General features: G+C 41.6%; 1 protein-coding gene across 1 annotated transcript in view; it reads left to right on the top strand.

Annotated features, from left to right (window-relative positions):
- The window catches only part of ADAMTS12 (ADAM metallopeptidase with thrombospondin type 1 motif 12), a 348,163-nt gene that overhangs the window by 207,063 nt on the left and 118,886 nt on the right, over positions 1–22,214 (top strand). Inside the window, exons 4-6 of the mRNA XM_072134459.1 lie at positions 14,583–14,779; positions 18,707–18,790; positions 19,998–20,122. Of these exons, the coding sequence (XP_071990560.1) occupies positions 14,583–14,779; positions 18,707–18,790; positions 19,998–20,122 (406 nt within the window). The remainder of the gene's footprint in view (positions 1–14,582; positions 14,780–18,706; positions 18,791–19,997; positions 20,123–22,214) is intronic.

Below are 22,214 nucleotides of genomic sequence, written 5' to 3'. Positions count from 1 at the left end.
GAGCTCCATTCCAGTAATTGGGATTGAGCTGTAGTACCAGACGTAAAATATAGAAAGATATTGGGGCTTATTTACTAAGGGTCCGAATCGCGCATCTTTGTTGGGTTTCCCGAATATTTCCGATTTGCATCAAATTGCCTAGGATTTTGGCGCACGCGATTGGCGCCATGCATCGGCGCCGGCTTTCACGCGGCAGAAATTGGGGGGCGTGGCCCTCGGAAAACCCGACGGATTTGGGAAAACCACAGAATTTAGAGGAAACCTACCATTACAAATGGTAGGTGTAAGCTGTAAGTACCGCTGTATCGCGGTTTTAACACTTTTTAAACTTTATAGCAGAAGCTGCTTCGGCGCTGCGCGCGGCCGTGCGCGCGGTCGTGCACGCGCAACGTCTCGGGCATTCTCTATGTAGGCGCGCGCAGCGCCAAAGCAGCTTCTGCTATAAAGTTTAAAAAGTGTTAAAACCGCGATACAGCGGTTTATAACACTAACGAAAGTAAGTACCGGCACCAGCTCACCCTGATCTGGCGCTCGGTACTTACAGCTTACACCTACCACTTGAAATGGTAGGTTTCCTTTAAAGAAAATTTGTGTCACAAGAATAGCACTCACATACACCGGGACAAAGTGTGTTCACAGTACAAGCCTCAATCCAAAATGGGGGTCTGCACCTTTTGTTAAGAATGAGGAACATTCTTGAGAAGATCAATGACATGTATGAAGAGAGGTGATCAGGACATCCTCTTCTCTCAGATGTTTTGTTTGGAATACATTAAACCAGATGTGTCAAAGGTAGCGCAGTCTTTACTATGTACTGTTTGCCTTACAAATGTGCAGGGGGAGCCAGATTAATAATTATAAATAATCTGGCGCCCCCTGCACTGCTCCGGAAGTGAGCACCATCTTTTTTTTAGGTGCACCTTTAACATAGAACGTGTCACACAATTCTGCCGAGTCGCTGTATAAAATTTGTCTCAAACTTTGACTAAGCAGTAACTCGCCCCTTTAGGTGCACATTTTCATATATTGCACCTTAAATACATGTACAAGCTCCACAGACGTTCTTTTCAGTGCAAAGTCAGACAGAATAATAGATCTGGGCCAATATATCAACTTTTATTCTTGCTAAATCACGTAGCTACAATCTTGTAATCCTGCGCTGATACTATTAGTCCATCAACACGTCCTCCATGTGCTGAGACCTGGCAGGTCTTTGTTCTTCTCACATTTTATTACTTGCAGCACATTGTACAATGAGTCCTGTTCCCAGTGTAACATATTATATGCAGAGGGTGTACGTCTAATTTCACTTCATTGTATCCACAGTGAATGTATAATATCACATTATATTCCTGCGGGTCTATGGTTCTAGGGATGCTGTAATCCCATAATATGTATGTTCTGATACTGGATTGTAGTAATTGTCATTAATTATTAATTGTAACAAGGAAATTCACAGGATGAAATTAAAAGGTTCCTGTTCGGAATTCAGATGTGAAATACACTATTTTTTAGGTCTGTTTATGAAAAAAATGTATCCCTTTAATTTATTTTGGAGTCCAATATGGTGCCCTGTTTGTTACCTTTATGCTCCTCCAACCATTTCATATACCATGAGACCTCCTGGCCAGACATGTTTGTATGGGCAGTAGGTTGTGGTTTGGCTTTGGTTCAATCTTATAGTGATTATATGTTTAAGTGATCTCCCTGGTTTTTACCCTTTAAACCCTACACACACCCAAAAGATGGGGGATTGGTTGGCTGTGGGAATGATTCCATTGTGGATCAGGAATTTAGTAGTACTTCGGCCTTTATCCAGTAGTCAGTAAGCTGGAAATAGGAGCCAGGTTGACTCTGCTGCTTGGGCAGCAGCCTATGTGCCCCTCCAACCACCTCACATACCATGAGACCTCCTGGCCAGACATGTTTGTATGGGCAGTAGGTTATGGTTTGGATTTGGTTCAATCTTATAGGAATTGTTTAAGTGATCTCCCTGGTTTTTACCCCTGAAACCCTGCACACACCCCCACAAGGTGGTGGATTGGTTGGCTGTAGCAACGATTCACTTGTGGAGCAGGAATTTAGTAGGACTTCAGCCTTGATCCAGTAGTCAGTAGCCTGGAAATAGAAGCCCGATTGGCTCTGCTGCTTGGGCGGCAGCCTATGTGTAAAGATGTAGACACACAGGTATCTCAAGGGTTACTTGAGACTGACCCAGAGGCCTAGACAGAGCCTGAATCTATAGACTTACTCTGTCTAGACAGTTCTGAAATATTCTGAGCCTTCCAACCTAACACAAGCCTAGGATTCTACAGAAAAGTTACATTAGTTTTAGACATAACATAAATAGATAGCAGATTAACTCCTTAGTGGCAGTATGTTACACAGCAGGAGGAGCTGAGCAGATTGTACATAGTGTCCTATCTGCAGGCAGCATGTTATAGAGCAGGAGGAGCTGAGCAGATTGTATATAGTGTCCTATCCGCAGGCAGCATGTTATAGAGCAGGAGGAGCTGAGCAGATTGTACATAGTGTCCTATCTGCAGGCAGCATGTTATAGAACAGGAGGAGCTGAGCAGATTGTACATAGTGTCCTATCTGCAGGCAGCATGTTATAGAGCAGGAAGAGCTGAACACATTGTACATAGTGTCCTATCGTGATGTAATATAGATGTAATCGCTCCTTTTAGGCAGTAGGCGACAGCAAAGGATCATTATTGGATAACTATTGTATAAGTAAGATGACTCCCGGGGGAAATCACAGCACTAAAGGTAATTACCCATCTTGCGGGACATTACGCCAACCAGTTTATATGTGTTTTTCCTCTGCTAAGTCAGTGACATGACCTAGGTAAATAGAAGGTGACGCTACTGACCCTTCTCAGCCATACAAGGAGCAGCTTGACCCAATTGATCTTGACACATCCCTATCGGGATTGTAGGATGTGTTGGAGAATGGATCACTATTTTTATGTGGGAAATAGCTGCCTATGACAGTTACCGTTGCTTTTAGAGCACATCCCATCCGCCACCACTGTGTTCTGTATGGATTCATTCAGAATTCCAGGAATAAATTGCTTAGCCCTTTACGTAAGAGTAAATAATTGGACACCATCCAATGGAGTAGTAATAGACAGCGGCATCCACAGCTCAGTATCTCTGGGCTAACACAAGGCCGAGGTCAAATCGTTTATCCGACAATTATTTCACGCCAACCCATCGACAGTTCTTTATTCCACTCACATGTGCACATTTTATCCATATATCAGAGCAGCGGTATACGGCTCCGGCCAGCGACATGATACACAGAGCGAAATCATCCAAGATAATGAGGATCGGCTCTGGCTGCAGGAATGAAAGCTTGAACATAAAACATAACGGCAGCACCGTATAGAGCTGGAGGAGCAGAGTATATAGATAAAGTATATACCTGTGTGGGAAAGGTACAGAAGAGTCTGCAATTTGTTCATGTAAATTCTGACTGCAGATAGGACACTATGTACAATCTGCTCAGCTCCTCCTGCTCTATAACATGCGGCCTGCAGATAGGACACTATGTACAATCTGCTCAGCTCCTCCTGCTCTATAACATACTGCCTGCAGATAGGACACTATGTACAATCTGCTCAGCTCCTCCTGCTCTATAACATGCTGCCTGCAGATAGGACACCATGTACAATCTGCTCAGCTCCTCCTGCTCTATAACATGCGGCCTGCAGATAGGACACTATGTACAATCTGCTCAGCTCCTCCTGCTCTATAACATACTGCCTGCAGATAGGACACTATGTACAATCTGCTCAGCTCCTCCTGCTCTATAACATGCTGCCTGCAGATAGGACACTATATACAATCTGCTCAGCTCCTCCTGCTTTATAACATGGTGTCTGCAGGTAGGACACTATGTACAATCTGCTCAGCTCTTCCTGCTCTATAACATGCTGCCTGCCGATAGGACACTATGTACAATGTGCTCAGCTCTTCCTGCTCTATAACATGCTGCCTGCAGATAGGACACTATGTACAATCTGCTCAGCTCCTCCTGTTCTATAACATACTGCCTGCAGATAGGACACTATGTACAATCTGCTCAGCTCCTCCTGCTCTATAACATACTGCCTGCAGATAGGACACTATGTACAATCTGATCAGCTCCTCCTGCTCTATAACATGCTGCCTGCAGATAGGACACTATGTACAATCTGCTCAGCTCCTCCTGTTCTATAACATGCTGCCTGCAGATAGGACACTATGTACAATCTGATCAGCTCCTCCTGCTCTATAACATACTGCCTACAGATAGGACACTAGGTACAATCTGCTCAGCTCCTCCTGCTCTATAACATGCTGCCTGGAGATAGGACACTATGTACAATCTGCTCAGCTCCTCCTGCTCTATAACATTCTGCATTGAATAGGACACTATACCTAAGAATTAGAAAGATAGTTCTCCTGTATATTTGGGCAGTTGCTCCTGTAATTACCAGAAAACACACAAGAGCATGAATTATCTTCACAAATTACTAAAACTTCTAAATCAAGAGGACCACAAATATTGTCAGCATAATACCTATTCCAACCTCTATTAGAACAAAGCAAAGAAGTCCAATAATTCATTACAAAAAAAAATCTCATCATTAGTAACACAATGAAACTCATCACAAAAATCTGGAAAAAAAAAACCCATTAAAAGAGCTGCACATAAAAACATCAACACAAGAAAACGGACGGCGTGGGTGCGATTTTTTTAGGTGATGAATTATTGGACTGTTTTGCTGTAATGGAGGTTTGAATAGTTATTATCATCTCTTGTAATGTCTGATGTGAAAGTTCATGAAACGGATTGTGGATAATTTCAGAAGATAAAAGACATAAATACAGGAGGAGGGATAAGAGGTTGGACCCCTCCGGCCGCGGTTCTCAGAATATCTGGCCGTTGATGTTTAGTTTGTGTCCTGCGGTGATCTCTTTACATTTTGCCACACGACTGATTCCATACATTGTAGATGATTGATGTTGGCGGGTTTCGTAGATGCGCTGCCCCCGAGCGAGTGCACCCAGCGCCGCTACATCACTCTGCAACATTCAGTTATGGGCACTTAATTACTAAATTATATCCCAGTGTGAATAGGAACCATGTAATACATGCAAATCTAGTACAAGTGCGAACTAACAAGGGCGGCTGACAAGGATGTGACGGGTCCGTCCATTCATCTCCATCCGTCCCATAGAGATTAAAAAATGTGAGATCTCCATTGTGGTGATTGGTGGGAGCCCCAGAAGTCTGAAACCCCCCAATTATTCACTGAAAATAAACTGTTGACAGACAATGGGGGCACATTTACTAAGAACAGTGCAGTGTGTACTATGTGCAGTTACCTGTGTAGTGTGCAGGGGGCGCCAGATTCCGGATTTCTGGTGCTCGTTCTTCATGAATCTGCCGCCCCCTGCACTGCTCTTACAGAGTGCACCACTTTGGTGCACCTCTAACATGGGCTGTGTGACACAATTCTGTCGGACTTTGCATGATAAATGTGCACCGGAGCGCCCCCTTCAGTGCAAAAAAATTTGTGTTGTGTCGGGAATAGTGCAGCTGCACCACAAATGTATCTCGGACACTTCTTAAGTACGTGTACAAGCAGTTTGTACATGAAAGAACGTGCCAAGTCAGGCAGAAAAGTGGTGCAAGGGCTTAAGTAAATCTGGGCCAATATGTCGAAATCTTAAAGGACATCTACCACTAGGATGAAGGACTGTACACCAAGCACACTGACATACTGGTGTGCGCCCCCTCTGGCAGGAGCTGCTCTTCTTTAAGCTTTCTATGTCCTAGTTTTTAAGAAAAAAGGCTTTAGGAATTATGCCAGAGGGGATAAAAAAAGGCATTTTTTGTAAAAACCAGGGTATAGGAAGCTTAAAGAAGAGTGGATCCAGCCAGAGGGGCCAGTATATCAGTGAGCTTACTGTACAATCCTTCATCCTGGTGGTAGATGTCCTTTAAAAGAAACCTACCATTTAATGCATTATGAAGCAAACATACATTGAGACTGCTGCAGCTACACTCATGCAGGATCATAACTTATTTAATCCCTGAGCTGACATCCAGGACCTTAAGAAAGCTGGGTCAGGCTGGCTGCCTTCATAAACACATTACACACAGAGCTTTTCATTAGACATGGAGGTTGGTCAAGACATAAGTAATCAACCTGAGCTGGATCACTCATACAAAGCAGCTGGGGAATGGTGCAGCAATTGATCATTCTGCCTGGCAGGCACAACCCAGGGATTACATCATCCTCTCCTGCAGTAAATAACTCATGTGCTAGGAGAAGCGCTGAAGGAGCCATAGAAGCGACAGAGCTTCATTATCATGATGTTATAATTGTTTTATCAGATATAAATGACTCAGCACAGGGATTAACCAAGATATGATCCTGCATCAGTGTAGCTACAGCATTCTCAAGGTATGTTTGCTTCATAATGCATCAAATCAAATGGTAGGTTTCCTTTAAGATTTTCCTTCAAGAAGTATTTTAGGGTCAATAAACATTTATTGAGAGGAACAACGTACAATATGTACAACATATACATTCTCAAGGCAGTAACACAAAAATGAAAACAGTTGGCCCGTTCCTCGGTGATCCAAGTGGAAAGCCACGTAGGTCGAAGTGGACATAATGCAAGAGGTAATTTACAGGTCATATGATTTTAACCAAGGTCTAGGACATAGACAAACTACAAACATACAAAATTACAGACAAGGGAGTAGGGGTGGGATAGGACACTAGGCAACATGAAGCGAGGGACAGACCATAAGAAAAGAGGAAGAGAGAAGAAGTATCGAAAGAATCAAGAGAATTCAATTAAGAGCGGATGAGATCCTAGCAGCAAAAGATGGAGAGTCCCTGAAAGGTATCCAGGTGGTCCATATGGTGTGAAATAACGTCACTCTACCATCATCTATGGCTTTCAGTTCCTCCATTCTTAAAATCTGATGGAGAGCAACAACCCAGTCAGGTCTAAATGTACTGAAGACCTCCAGCAACGAGGGATAACCTGACGAGTAGCAACAAGGAAGTATCTCAAGAGACGAGGAAGAGAAGAGGAGATATGAGGGGGCAGCCCAACCATACATCGTACCTGTGTCATCCTCACATCACCAACATTGATCAGAAATCTAAAGGACTGGAGTGCGGTACCAATGTGAAAGAATCTTAAAGTTCCGTTCTTGTAATCGGCAAGATGAGGATAAGACAAGAGTCAGAGTGAACACCGTAGACTATTGCTCTGGTGAACGTTCTTTACCAAGAGCTGTCTCCCAAGCCCAAGAATAATATGGGTTTCTCCTTTGCCAAATTACGCCGTATAGCAGTAAGGTGGTGTGAGTAGGAGGGTCTATAGTGAGACAGAGCTCTTTACATGTAGTGAGAGTGCCTATGTCCACCAAGGGTCGGATTCCGCTTTCATTCACTACGTCTCTAAGTTCTTAAACCCCGGCACAAAATGAGGATTACCTAATAAGGAAGTCACAGGGCCCTGTACAGAGACCGATCTTAACTGGAATGCAAACTTTCTTCAAGTCCGTAGAATCCCCTTCAAAGTAGAAGACATTGAAAGAGACTGGATTGTGATGGTCAGGGACAGAAGAAGCCTAAGACATGAGATGATGAGAGGTCCAGCTCTGAGCCGACCCAGAGCTTATCTATCTTATGGTGAAACAGATCCAACACACAAGTTCCTATGGCTACTCTATGATAAGAGGCAAAATTCAGCAACCCCACTCCACCCGCACTCTTGGGTCTCATGAGAAGACTTCTTCGAATTCAAGAGGTAGAACCTCACCAGAAAGCAGCGCGCCAGTCTATGAAGTGACAAAAAAAGCGTGTGGTGTGTCCATTGGAACAGTTTGAAACAGGTAGAGGAGATGTGGTAAGTTACTGTAAAGTCTGTTACTGTATGTGGACACCCAAATATTTAATGGACTTTTCAGCCCATTGAAAAGGGAAAACAGAATTCAAATGTGATACTTCTGCTGGGGAAGTGATACATTTAGTAGCTCTTCGGTAGATTAACTTTGAAGTTACTGTTTACGGAAAGTATCAAACTCCGGGACACAGTGTGAGCAGAGATCCTAGGATTGGTCACTTAAAGAAGTAAATCATCCAGAAATAGGGACAATTTCTAATGAATGTTCCCTTCCCCTAACTTCAAGAAGTATTTTAATCCGACGTATGCAACAGGTTACAGAGCATGCCCACAACAGTTTCCCAGAGAAGTCAACAGGTGACATCATAGTTACTCCCCTACTCACTGTCCTTGCACAAGGACCTTCATTCATCATACATAGGATGAGCACAACAATGGTGACAGTTCATCTCCTTCACCTCCCACACAATGACCTATGTACAGGATACATAAAACCCTTCCAAAGTAGAAAGATAATGGTCACAGTTCATTTTCTCCCCGACTCCGCACAATGACCTCTGCACAACTGTCTTCCATAGAAGTCTATAGTTGACGTCACAGTCCACCTCCTCCCCCTCTGACCATTTCATGTGTCACAGAGCATGCCCACAACACTCTCCCATCAAAGTCATAACTTGACTGCGATTTCCCCAGTTGCCTGCTGAAATCAGACCTCTGAAGTGTTCACACCTCAGTGAAGCCGCTCCGTCAAGATGGCCTCCTCCAAACCATGCAGAAGAAAACAGATGAGAGAAATCATTTTTCACTAGTTTTAATTAGTAGAAACAGTCCAGTTGCGACATTCTCTCTGGGATATCACCGAGCCGAGATGTTATTTCCCCAAAGTTTTACCTTTAATTATTTTATCTCTTACTTTCTTCATTTATTTTCTTCATTCCTTCTCTTTGAGTGAAAAGATAATGATATTGGAGTCGACGAACGCGCGGTTCTCAGCAAACGCCGTAATTATTGCCCGTGGCAGCTTCTGTCTCTAAACACGTGGTAAATACGATCCGATTATTTATTGGAAATGCTTTGAAGTTTTTCTTAATTCCAGGGTGTGAAAAACATATTTTCACAGTTGAGATGAAAAGACGACGGCTCCGCATCTGTAATTATTGTGACAGCGCTAAACGACGTGTTGGCCTCCGCCATTACTGTAATTGAATGAATAGTTGTGGCGACGGCCCGCGGCTGTTATGTTCTGTTGCATCCAGGGGAGGGGATGGATTTACAGGAGTATCTGCTGCTGTGAGATATTGTGGTCACTTTTACTCCCTTCAATTGCAGCCTGTTTTTTCTATTCCGATTACTATTGAGAACAAGAAGATTTTAGCCAAATTTTCGTACCGTAATGAAGTTTCATCCTGATACTTTTTATTTTTAAAAAGGCCGACATTCTATACTGAAAGGGCTTTTCCATGGTCAGTAACATTTCTACAAAGGTTCTATGGAGAGGGGGGGGAGTCACAGGAGCTAGGTCTCCACCCAACAACACAGAGAAGACTGGGAGCTAGAAATATAGACTGCAGATATGAGTGCTACTGGAAAATCATGGCACTGTAAAGTCTGTTTAATTTAATATATCAGTAGAGGTCCACTTTTTCATGGACAACAGCTGTAGAGCTGAATAGGATGGCTCTTTGGTTACTAAGCATGTTGGGGAACCACAGGACGTGCATTGGGGAACCCAACCAGACTCATAGAAAACAGGAGTATATCAAGAAAGCCGCACCAGCCATAGTAAGAAGGGACTAAGGGTTCAATATAAACGCAAATGTAAAATACTAAATCTCAATAATAAAAAAAAAACTATGAATAGAGATATCCTGTGATAGGTTTGACTTTAGGCACCTCCTGAGGGTGTTTTCTAGATGCTCTCCCCAATTCTCAACCTCTCTCCCCTATATGGGAATCTGGACTTCATTGTGGAAATATCACCAGATCAATTCCTCTTAGAGAAGTCCTAGTATTGGTGACATCTGAAGTGGGCATGTTAAGAAACACTGATGCATAGCACCAAGGGGAGAAAGGTCTATGCACAAGCCAAGGTCAAGGAAAGAAGTGTTCCTGAGTTATGTGAAACACAGTAACATAGTCCTGGCACAAGCCGGGGTAAAGGAAATTTGTGTTCCGGAGTTATGTAAAGAGCAGTAACATGGTCTTGGCACAAGCCGAGGTCAGGGCAGTGAGAGCAGCTTTGTAATAAAATATACAGGAGCATAGTCTAGGCACATGTCGAGGTTAAGGCAGCTGGAGTTCCTATGTCATAGACTGTGCAGAAGCAAAGAATAAGCACAAACAAGGTAAAGGCGGTGAGAGTTCCTGTGTCATAGAATTTACAGAATTATAGTCTTGGCACAGGCCAAGGTCAAGGCAGTGAGGTTCCTGTGCGATATAATATATAGAAGCATAGTCTAGGCACAGGCCAAGGTCAAGGCAGTGAGAGTTCCTGTGTACTAGAATATACAGAAACATAGTCTAGGCCCAAGCCAAGGTCAAGGCAGTGAGAGCTTCTGTGTGATATGATGTACAGAAGCGTAGTCTAGGCACAAGCCAAGGTCAATGCAGTGAGAGTTTCTGTGTGAGATAATGTACAGAAGCATAGTCTAGGTACAGACCATGGTCAATGCACTTAGTTCCTGGGTAATAGAATATTCACAAGCATAGTCTAGGCACAGACCATGGTCAATGCACTGAGTTCCTGGGTAATAGAATATACAGAAGCATAGTCTAGGCACAGGCCAAGGTCAATGCAGTGAGAGTTTCTGTGTGAGATAATGTACAGAAGCATAGTCTAGGCACAGGCCAAGGTCAATGCAGTGAGAGTTTCTGTGTGAGATAATGTACAGAAGCATAGTCTAGGCACAGACCATGGTCAATGCACTGAGTTCCTGGGTAATAGAATATACAGAAGCATAGTCTAGGCACAGGCCAAGGTCAAGGCAGTGAGAGCTTCTGTGTGATATGATGTACAGAAGCATAGTCTAGGCACAAGCCAAGGTCAAGGCAGTGAGAGTTCCTGTGTAATAGAATATACAGAAGCATAGTCTAGGCACAAGGCAATGAAAGTTCCTGTATAATAAGAAATAATGGAACAGGACAGGAGTTCACAGGAACCTAACTATGGGTTTTCTTGTTTGGAAGACTACTTAAAGGAGAGGAAACAATACAAAATCACCAAATACACGTGTATTTTAAGCCCTATGCATGCTTGAAATGAAAATATCAAATGTTAAATATGTTATGTATTACTAAATATAGATTTTTTTGAAGAAAAGTAATTCCAGCAGCTCTCCCCTCAGAGCCTTTATAAAGCTCCTTCTCTTTAGATGTTCGTCTAGTCTGACACAAAGCAGACGGCTCCATGCGCTTCGTGTAGAATCCGCAGCAGAGCGCTGCTGAAATAATCACAATTACAGAAAGGAGAATATGAAAGAGTTTGGGCTGAACATCACATAAAACAATTCCCGCTATCACAGGCGGTAATATCCCATGTCACATACTGACGGGCTAACAGCTATGTGTTCAGACACGGATCAGGCGACAATATAGCAATATTTACAGAATTTTTATAAAGGATGAAGTGCAAAGAAAAGGAAATATTAAGAGAAAGCCAATACAAAAAGAATGGGGAAGAGCTCCCCTTCATTTTTATTTGACAATATATGCAACTGATTCAAAAACTCTTACACTTGATTTTTTTTAACAGTCTGGTCATGTACACCTAGAATCTACAACTTTCTATCCATAGTTACTTGATACCCTGCAGTGGATCAGTGAGGCTCCATATACTCCTCTATCCTCCTTTAGATGCACCACCAGGGGTAGATTACTACATACACAAATACAGCCACCACTAGAGGGAGCCCAGGAGATTACTACATACTGTATATACAGCCACTACTAGGGGGAGCTCAGGAGATTACTACATACTGTATATACAGCCACCACTAGGGGGAGCTCAGGAGATTACTACATATTGTATATACACCACCACTAGAGGGAGCTCAGGAGATTACTACATACTGTATATACAGCCACTACTAGGAGGAGCTCAGGAGATTACTACATAGTGTATATACAACCACCACTAGGGGGAGCTCAGGAGATTACTACATACTGTATATACACCACCACTAGGAGGAGCTCAGGAGATTATTACATACTGTATATACAGCCACCACTAGGGGGAGCTCAGGAGATTACTACATACTGTATATACACCACCACTAGGAGGGGCTCAGGAGATTACTACATACAGTATATACAGGCACCACTAGGGGGAGCTCAGGAGATTACTACATACTGTATATACACCACCACTAGGAGGAGCTCAGGAGATTACTACATACTGTATATACACCACCACTAGGAGGAGCTCAGGAGATTACTACATACTGTATATACAGCCACCACTAGGGGGAGCTCAGGAGATTACTACATACTGTATATACACCACCACTAGGAGGAGCTCAGGAGATTATTACATACTGTATATACAGCCACCACTAGGGGGAGCTCAGGAGATTACTACATACTGTATATACACCACCACTAGGAGGGGCTCAGGAGATTACTACATACTGTATATATAGCCACCACTAGGAGGAGCTCAGGAGATTACTACATACTGTATATACACCACCACTAGGAGGAGTTCAGCAGATTACTACATACTGTATATACAGCCACCACTAGGAGGAGCTCAGGAGATTACTACATACTGTATATACACCACCACTAGGGGAAGCTCAGGAGATTACTACATACTGTATATACAGCCACCACTAGGAGGAGCTCAGGAGATTACTACATTCTCAGTAGACACCACCAACAGGAGAAGCTCACGAGATTCCTACCATCTCCATGCATATCCACTGCTGAAGTTTGGAACCAGACCATGGAAAGTACAGTTATTTTTTTTCTTTACTCCTTCCCCGGTCCCACAGGAGTTTTCCAGGAAAAGAGGTTAATCTTCCAGAGACGGAAGGCTTTGAATAAGTGGAGACATATAAATAGGATGTTTCAATCATATAAATTGCCTGCTGACAAATGGAGAACACATAGTAGTCACATAAAATATAGTGGAAGAGGGAGAAAATTCCTACTGATTCTTTTCCCGGTCCTGATCTGTGGAGATTATTCATGGAGAACATCAACCTGTTCCCGTATCAATTATCAGCTATTTGTCACTGTGAGAAGTGACTGGTGTCCGGTGGGAATATCCTGGAGATGGAAATTGTCACTTGTGTGAAATATCAATACACGGATATGATGTCACAGAGAGGATTCATATCTCCAGGCAGAGGGCGGTATTTATCCTGGATTGGCACCGGGCAGTGTCATGGCGTGTATGGTGCCCGGGGGCGCAGATGGCGGAGAGTATTTTATGGGAAGTGATTTGACTTGGGATAGACTACGACTTCCTGCTCTGCACTGATGAGGAGGAACTGAGGATCATCTGCAGAGGAGGAGAAACCTTCTTGTGCCTATGGCTGACATAGGGCACCTGATGGTCCTATAAAAGTGGTGGCGAACCTATGGCATGGGTGCCAGAGGTGGCACTCGTAGCCATTTCTGTGGGCACTCAGACCATCACCCCAGGAGGTCTCCAAATAGGACCAAATACACCAAATCTTCCTGCAGTCCCAGGCAACTTAAGAGATGCTGCTCTTAGCGCTATTTTAAAGCGACACTTCATTGGCTGTTTGGAACTGCGGGAAAAGTTAGAAGGTGTGGATGGAACTGCATTATCTTTGAGGTCCTCTTGCTGGACCAACCATTCTTCCTCTACAGAGAGACCCTGGAGAGAAGTTACAATGATAATCTGAATTTTCCCGCCTTCTTTCTACTGTATTGGTGACCTCAGGGGGTCGATACGATTGAAAGATGCGGAAGAACGGGTAACAATAAGTTACTGCCTAAAATGCCATGTTGGCACTTCCCGGTAAATACATGGATTTTGGTTGTAGTTTGGGCACTCAGTCTAAAAAAGGTTCTCCATCGCTGTCCTATACTGTAGTGGTTGACACATGCTGCAAGAGTAAACCCAAAGGGGCTCAGTTACTTGCCTGTCTGACAGAAAGTGCATTGTCCGATGATCATGCACTGTGCTAAGATCGTGCGCCCGATATCCTGCATGTGTCGCTTCCCCGCTCAGGTCCGCAGGAGTTCACCTTCTTCTTCCCGGTGCATGTAAGTGCATTGTCTTGCGACACAATTTGAAAGTGAAATCTCACGCTCAGTCCGAATCAGTGGGATCGTCTTACGGCATGTCCCCCGATTTCGGTCGCATGGAAGCCAGCGCAGCTGCGCCAAAATCCGATCGTGTGCGACACAACCCCAGCGAAAAACCCCTGTTAAATACCTGTCAAAGCTGCGCAAATCCCGAAAACCGTGAACAGTTCGACGAAAGTGCGATCCACGACCCTTAGTAAATAAGCCCCATATTGTGAACAGAGCCTTACAGATTTATGGTAAGAATGTTATGGGCTCCCAAATTACAATGTTCATTGCATTACTGGTCTCTATGGGGTATAGTGAGTATAGGAGGAACAATCATATAGTCTCTCCACGTACTCCTGGGTCATACTGAATTGTTTTGTGTTTTTTAGATAATTTCCGCGCTGTTCTCCAGCTTGAACGGCAAAGAGAGAAATGGGAGAGAACGCAAAAGAAAAACCGAAGAGTGTCTACACGGTCTGTCAGTAAGGAACGATGGGTGGAAACTCTGGTGGTGGCCGACACCAAGATGATCGAGTATCACGGGAGCGAAGGCGTAGAGTCTTACATCTTTACTGTGATGAATATGGTGCGTTCTGTGCATAGAATTTGGCTCACATGTAGATATGAGATAGATAGAAAGAGAAAAGGAGAGGATGGATAGATATGAGATGGATGGATGGATGGATGGATATGAGATGGATGGATGGATGGATAGATATGAGATGGATGGATGGATAGATATGAGATGGATGGATGGATGGATGGATAGATAGATATGAGATAGATAGATATGAGATGGATGGATAGATATGAGATAGATAGATAGATAGATAGATATGAGATGGATGGATGGATGGATAGATATGAGATGGATGGATGGATATGAGATAGATGACAGATAGATAGATAGATATGAGATAGATAGATAGACAGTTATGAGATAGATAGATAGATAGATAGATAGATAATAGATAGATAGATATGAGATAGATAGATAGATATGATAGATAGATAGATAAATAGATGGATGGATGGATGGATGGATAGATATGAGATGGATGGATGGATATGAGATAGATGACAGATAGATAGATAGATAGACAGTTACGAGATAGATAGATAATAGATAGATAGATATGAGATAGATAGATAGATAGATAGATATGAGATGGGTGGATGGATATGAGATAGATGACAGATAGATAGATAGATAGATAGATAGATGATAGATAGATAGATAGATAGATAGATAGATATGAGATAGATAGATAGATAGATAGATAGATAGATAGACAGTTATGAGATAGATAGATAGATATTTGTAGGAAAGAGGCAGCACTCCAAAGTACGTGGAAAAGGGTGAAGCTTTTATTCCATGTGCAACGTTTCGGCGTTGTGGCACGCCTTTTTCAAGATAGCTAGACAGTTATGAGATAGATAGATAGATAGATAGATATGAGATGGATGGATGGATAGATATGAGATGGATGGATGGATATGAGATAGATGACAGATAGATAGATAGATATGAGATAGATGACAGATATGAGATAGATAGATAGATATGAGATAGATAGATATGAGACAGATATGAGATAGATAGATAGATATGAGATGGATGGATGGATATGAGATAGATGACAGATAGATAGATAGATAGATAGATAGACAGTTATGAGATAGATAGATAGATAGATAGATAGATAATAGATAGATAGATAGATAGATAGATAGATAGATAGATAGATAGATAGATATGAGATAGATATGAGACAGATATGAGATAGATAGATAGATAGATATGAGATAGATAGATATGAGACAGATATGAGATAGATAGATAGATATGAGATAGATAGATAGATAGATATGAGATAGATAGATATGAGATAGATTGATAGATAGATAGATAGATAGATATGAGATAGATAGATAGATAGATAGATAGATAGATAGATAGATAGATAGATAGATATGAGATAGATAGATATGAGATAGATCTGAGAGAGAGAACACTAGGGGGGAAATTAATCATAGTTTGTTAGACAGCTTTTGACGTTTTTTTGCACAAAAATCTGGCAGTTCGTAAATTTGGCACAGTTATGCGCCATTTTCTGGCACTTAGTGGTTTTGAGTCCCTGCGCCTTATCTGACATAGGGAGTGCGTCCTATACAGATGTTTGCACGGGATCTATCACAAATTTGCGCCTAAAAAGACGCAAAAAAGGCGCAAAAATGCACCTACTCTGAGCAGCTGCACTTCCAAAAAACTTCACTTTTCATTACTAAAATAAAGGTTTTCGCTTCCCAAATGTAAAATTCCCTCTATGCAACATGGAAAATACTTCGGAGCAGTTTTAAAATGTAAAATTTCTCCAGTAACGACTTCATCATTGTCTATGGGATCATCTCTGTGAGTGATTATTGTCTTATTGTACAGATCGGAGAATATTATCAGTCTCCATTTCCTGTACATTATAATAAAAACGACTCACTTGAGCAAGAAATTTTTATTTTTTTTCATTTTTTACATATCTGTAACTTTTAGTCTCTGCATTTAGAACAATGGGGCACATTTACTAAGGGCCGTGCGCCAGTTTTCTGTCGGACTTTGCACGTTTTTATAGGTGCAAACTGCTTGTACAGGTATTTAAAAAGTGTCTGCGTCACTATTGTGTCACACGGGACCGTTTTGTGGCGCTGCTGCACTAATTGTCATGCAACATAAATTAGGGGGCGTTCCCGTGCTCAGTCGGACCCTGCGCCAGATTTATCATGCAAAGTCCAACAGATGTGTGTCGCAAGCCTTATCTTAAAAAAAAGTGGTGCCCTCTTTCGGGGCAGCGCAGGGGGCACCAGATTCATGAAGAACGTGTGCCATGAATCCTGACTCTGGCGCCCCCTGCACTATACACAGGACACTGCACATAGTACACACTGCACTGCTCTTAATAAATGTGCTCAATATGTATTCTGGACATTGTACATTCAGTTACTTTTTTTTGTGTAAAAATGAAGCTGGGAATGTTTTCTCAATCTCGCTTCCTTATTGGTCGCAATTGAGATCTACTTTTTAGGGCAAAAATATGCAGCAATTTAGGCGCCAATGAATCGGCCTTGAAACAATTCAAAACACATTTAATAAGTCAAAAGAACATAGGGGGACATTAATCATAGTGGGTCTCAGGTTCGCCTATTTTTGCTCCTGGTTTGCTCTTCTTTTTGGCTCCTGATCTATGATGGATCTGGTTCTGCCTTAGTAAATGCACTTTGGAATTGTCGCATGTCCCATTCATTAGCTCCTAGTTCTGCGCCAAATTTGGCGCAAATTGTTAGATCTCATTTGTGAGCAATAATGAAAGGAGACTTAGAAAATGTGACAGAACGTTCAGGGCGTCATCTCTGCACAAAAACCATCATTGTGATGTAACTGCAGGGACTAAAAGTTACAGAGATGTAAAAAAAAAAATAAATTCTTGCTGAAATGAGTCTTTGCCTTTTTTATTATAATTTACATGAAATGGAGACTGATAATATTCTCAGATCTGTACAATAAGACAATAATCACTCCCAGAGATGATCCCATAGACCAGTGATGGCTAACCTATGGCACTGGTGCCAGAGGCGGCACTCGGAGCCCTTTCTGTGGGCACTCAGGCCATCACCAGAGATGACTCCAGGTATCTTCCTGCAGTCCCAGACAGCCCAGGACTTGATGTGCACAGAGCTATTTTAAAGTGACAGGACTACCTGGGACTATTTTCTGCTTTATTGGTGTCCTCAGGTGCTGGTATCAATGAAAACTGTGACAGAGAAGGGAGTATAAATCACAAATTAAATTTGTGTGTTGGCACTTTGCGATAAATAAGCAGGTCTTTGTTGTAGTTTGGGCACTCGGTCTCTAAAAGGTTTGCCATCACTGCCATAGACAATGATGAAGTCGTTACTGGAGAAATTTTACATTTTAAAACTGCTCCGAAGTATTTTCCATGTTGCATGGAGGGAATTCTTCATTTGGGAACCTAAAATGTATGTTTTTAGTAATGAAAAGGGAAGTTTTTTGGAAGTGCAGCTGCTCAGAGCAGGTGCATTTTCTGCGCCTATTTTGTGTCTTTTTAGGCGCACTTTTGTGATAGATCCCGTGCAAACATCTGTATAGGAGGCTCTCACTGTGTCAGATAAGGCGCAGGGACTCAAAACCACTAAGGGCCGAACTTTGCCGTGCGCCAGAAAATGCCGCATAAATGCGCCTAATTAACGAGATGCGCCAAAAGACGCTCAAAACAGTCTAACAGACTATGATTAATGTCCCCCATAAAACATAAAATACAAGACAAGAAAAGGAACAAACCAGGCACAAAAAAGGCGAACCTGAGACACAGTAAGATAACTATCCCCCCCCCTGTGTACATATTAATCGCCCCCCTTGCTCGTTGGTTGGGGGACGTGCACTATGGATTCCCTCACTCGGGTTATCGCGGGTCACTAATTGCGCTCTCATTATTTCTTCCAGGTAGCCGGATTGTTCCATGATCCCAGTATCGGTAATGCCATCCACGTAAAGGTGGTGCGGGTCATCCTGCTGGAGGAGGAGGAGGTAGGTGTCTGCATTGTGTCATGGAGGATAGGTAATGGGGATCATTGTATCTCTGTGTTAACTCTTTATGTACTAGCACAGCCGGGGCATCGCTATCACACTACCATCCTGTGTATAGCTCTGATACACAGTGCACTCTTTATGTACTAGCACAGCCTGGGCATCACTATCACACTGCCATCCTGTATATAGCTCTGATACATAGTGCACTCTTTATGTACTAGCACAGCCGGGGCATCACTATCACACTGCCATCCTGTGTATAGCTCTGATACACAGTGCACTCTTTATGTACTAGCACAGCCGGGGCATCACTATCACACTACCATCCTGTGTATAGCTCTGATACACAGTGCACTCTTTATGTACTAGCACAGCCGGGGCATCGCTATCACACTACCATCCTGTGTATAGCTCTGATACACAGTGCACTCTTTATGTACTAGCACAGCCGGGGCATCACTATCACACTGCCATCCTGTATATAGCTCTGATACATAGTGCACCATGATCCTCCATCATCCTCCGGTATCCGGCTGCCATGGCTGCTCTGTAGTCTCATTGTCTTGAAGAAACGGATGACTATTGTGATCCATGAAATAATGGGATTGATATAATTGGAATTTTCCAGTATGATTTCCTCTTAGCCTTAGGGCAATCAGAGTGAAAGCTCACATTTATACATCAGATTCTAGAATTTCTCTCCGCTCATTGCTGACTCCATCAGCAATGTTTAAGTTGTTTTCTACAGACATAATTTGGTCCGGGTCATGTAGAGAGGGGAGGGACAAATATTCAAATGGGTTTTTTTGGTGTCAGTAACAATGACATACCCAAACTCCTTCCACTCATCCATAGGCTTATTCGCCTCACCCTATAGAACACAAGATGGCCTTAAAGGGGTAAAAATATTGCAATAATGGTGGAGCATGAGGGGCCTAACAAAAAGTTACTAATATTCTGGTGAGGGCGCTGACTGGCTCCCCACTCCACTGTTATCTCCAAACACACAGGAAGTGCTTTCTTAGAGCTCTGAGCACCCATTGGCTGAGGAAGCATTTCCTGTTTTTTTCAGAACATAACAGGAGGTGTGCAGTGGGGAATCGGGAGAAGGTGATTAACATTTTGCCATATTATGTGTCAAACCAGCTCTAAGAGTTGATGTTTTAGGTAAAAGTTGTAACCACATGATTTTATTCTTGTCCAGGAAGGCCTGAAGATTGTCCACCATGCCGACCAGACTCTGGCTAGCTTCTGCAAGTGGCAAAAAAGCATCAACCCGAAAAGTGATTCCCACCCCGCGCACCACGACGTCGCTGTGTTATTAACCAGGTATTTATCTCACACATACAGAAAAATCAGATTTGTGATTAAAGGGATCGGTCAGTGAAGTCATCGTACTGTAATAGAGGGGAGGCTAATGCTACACATCATGTACACAAAACAGCACTTAATACAGCTACCGATGACGATCAGACAGTCCCCGGTCACACAGTTATGGTAGAAGATGAAAGTGCAGCCTCCCTGACTGTATACTTATGGTTTCATAGAGTTTAGGTGAATATAGAGAGATAGATCTATCCATCTATCTATCTATATATCTCATATCTATCTCATATCTATCTATATATCTCATATCTTTCTATCTATATATCTCATATCTATCTATCTATCTATCTATCTCATATCTATCTATCTCATATCTATCTATCTATATATCTCATATCTATCTATCTATCTATCTCCTATCTATCTATCTCATATCTATCTATCTATATATCTCATATCTATCTATCTATCTATCTATATATCTCATATCTATCTATCTATCTCATATCTATCTATCTCATATCTATCTATCTATATATCTCATATCTATCTATCTATCTCATATCTATCTATCTATCTATCTATCTATCTATCTCATATCTATCTATCTCATATCTATCTATCTATATATCTCATATCTATCTATCTATATATCTCATATCTATCTATCTATCTATCTATCTCATATCTATCTATCTATCTATCTCATATCTATCTATCTATCTCATATCTATCTCCTATCTATCTATCTCATATCTATCTATCTCATATCTATCTATCTATATATCTCATATCTATCTATCTATCTCATATCTATCTATCTATCTATCTCATATCTATCTATATATCTCATATCTATCTATCTATATATCTCATATCTATCTATCTATCTATGCAAATCTAATGAAGAGACAGCACTATGATATTTGAAGAAAAGAGGGTGAATCTTTTATATATTGTATCACCAAAACATTGCTAGGGAATAAAAGTTTTACCCTCTTTTCTTCAAATATCGGAGTGCTGCCTCTTGATTGGATTTACTAATGAGACCCTTGTCGTGGGATCAACGGCTTTTCTTTGGTTTTGGGGCTGTGCTGCTCTGGACTCTATTTTTTCCGACTATCTATCTGTCCAAACAATGGAAAGTCCTGAGCAGCACAACCGGGGTAGCGAGTGCAATAGCCAATGATTCCTTGGCAAGGATCCCAAATATATCAAAGTGAAGAGGCAGCACTCCAAACTGTGTTGGAAGGGGGTGAACTTTTATACTATATTCAATAACTTCTTACGTACAGCAGATAGGCCTCGTTGATGGACTATCTATCTATCTATCTATCTATCTATCTCATATCTATCTATCTGTCTCATATCTATCCATCTATCTATCTATCTCATATCTATCTATCTATCTATCTATCTCATATCTATCTATCTATCTATCTATCTATCTCATATCTATCTATCTATCTATCTCATATCTATCTATCTCATATCTATCTATCTATCTATCTATCTATCTATCTATCTATCTATCTCATATCTATCTATCTATCTATCTATCTATCTCATATCTATCTATCTCATATCTATCTATCTATCTATCTCATATCTATCTATCTATCTATCTATCTCATATCTATCTATCTCATATCTATCTATCTATCTATCTATCTCATATCTATCTATCTATCTATCTATCTATCTATCTCATATCTATCTATCTCATATCTATCTATCTATCTATCTCATATCTATCTATCTATCTATCTATCTATCTCATATCTATTTATCTATCTATCTCATATCTATCTATCTATCTCATATCTATCTACCTCATATCTATCTATCTATCTATCTATCTATCATCTATCTATCTACCTCATATCTATCTATCTATCTATCTATCTATCTATCTATCATCTATCTATCTACCTCATATCCATCTATCTATCTCATATCTATCTATCTCATATCTATCTATCTATCTATCTATCTATCTATCTATCTATCTATCTCATATCTATCTATCTCATATCTATCTATCTATCTATCTCCTATCTATCTATCTATCTATCTCATATCTATCTATCTATCT

This window comes from Engystomops pustulosus, chromosome 1, assembly GCF_040894005.1.
Source record: "Engystomops pustulosus chromosome 1, aEngPut4.maternal, whole genome shotgun sequence".
NCBI lineage: Eukaryota > Metazoa > Chordata > Amphibia > Anura > Leptodactylidae > Engystomops > Engystomops pustulosus.
The sequence above is the reverse complement of the archived record's forward strand: the minus strand, read 5'-3'. Positions and strand labels throughout refer to the sequence as shown.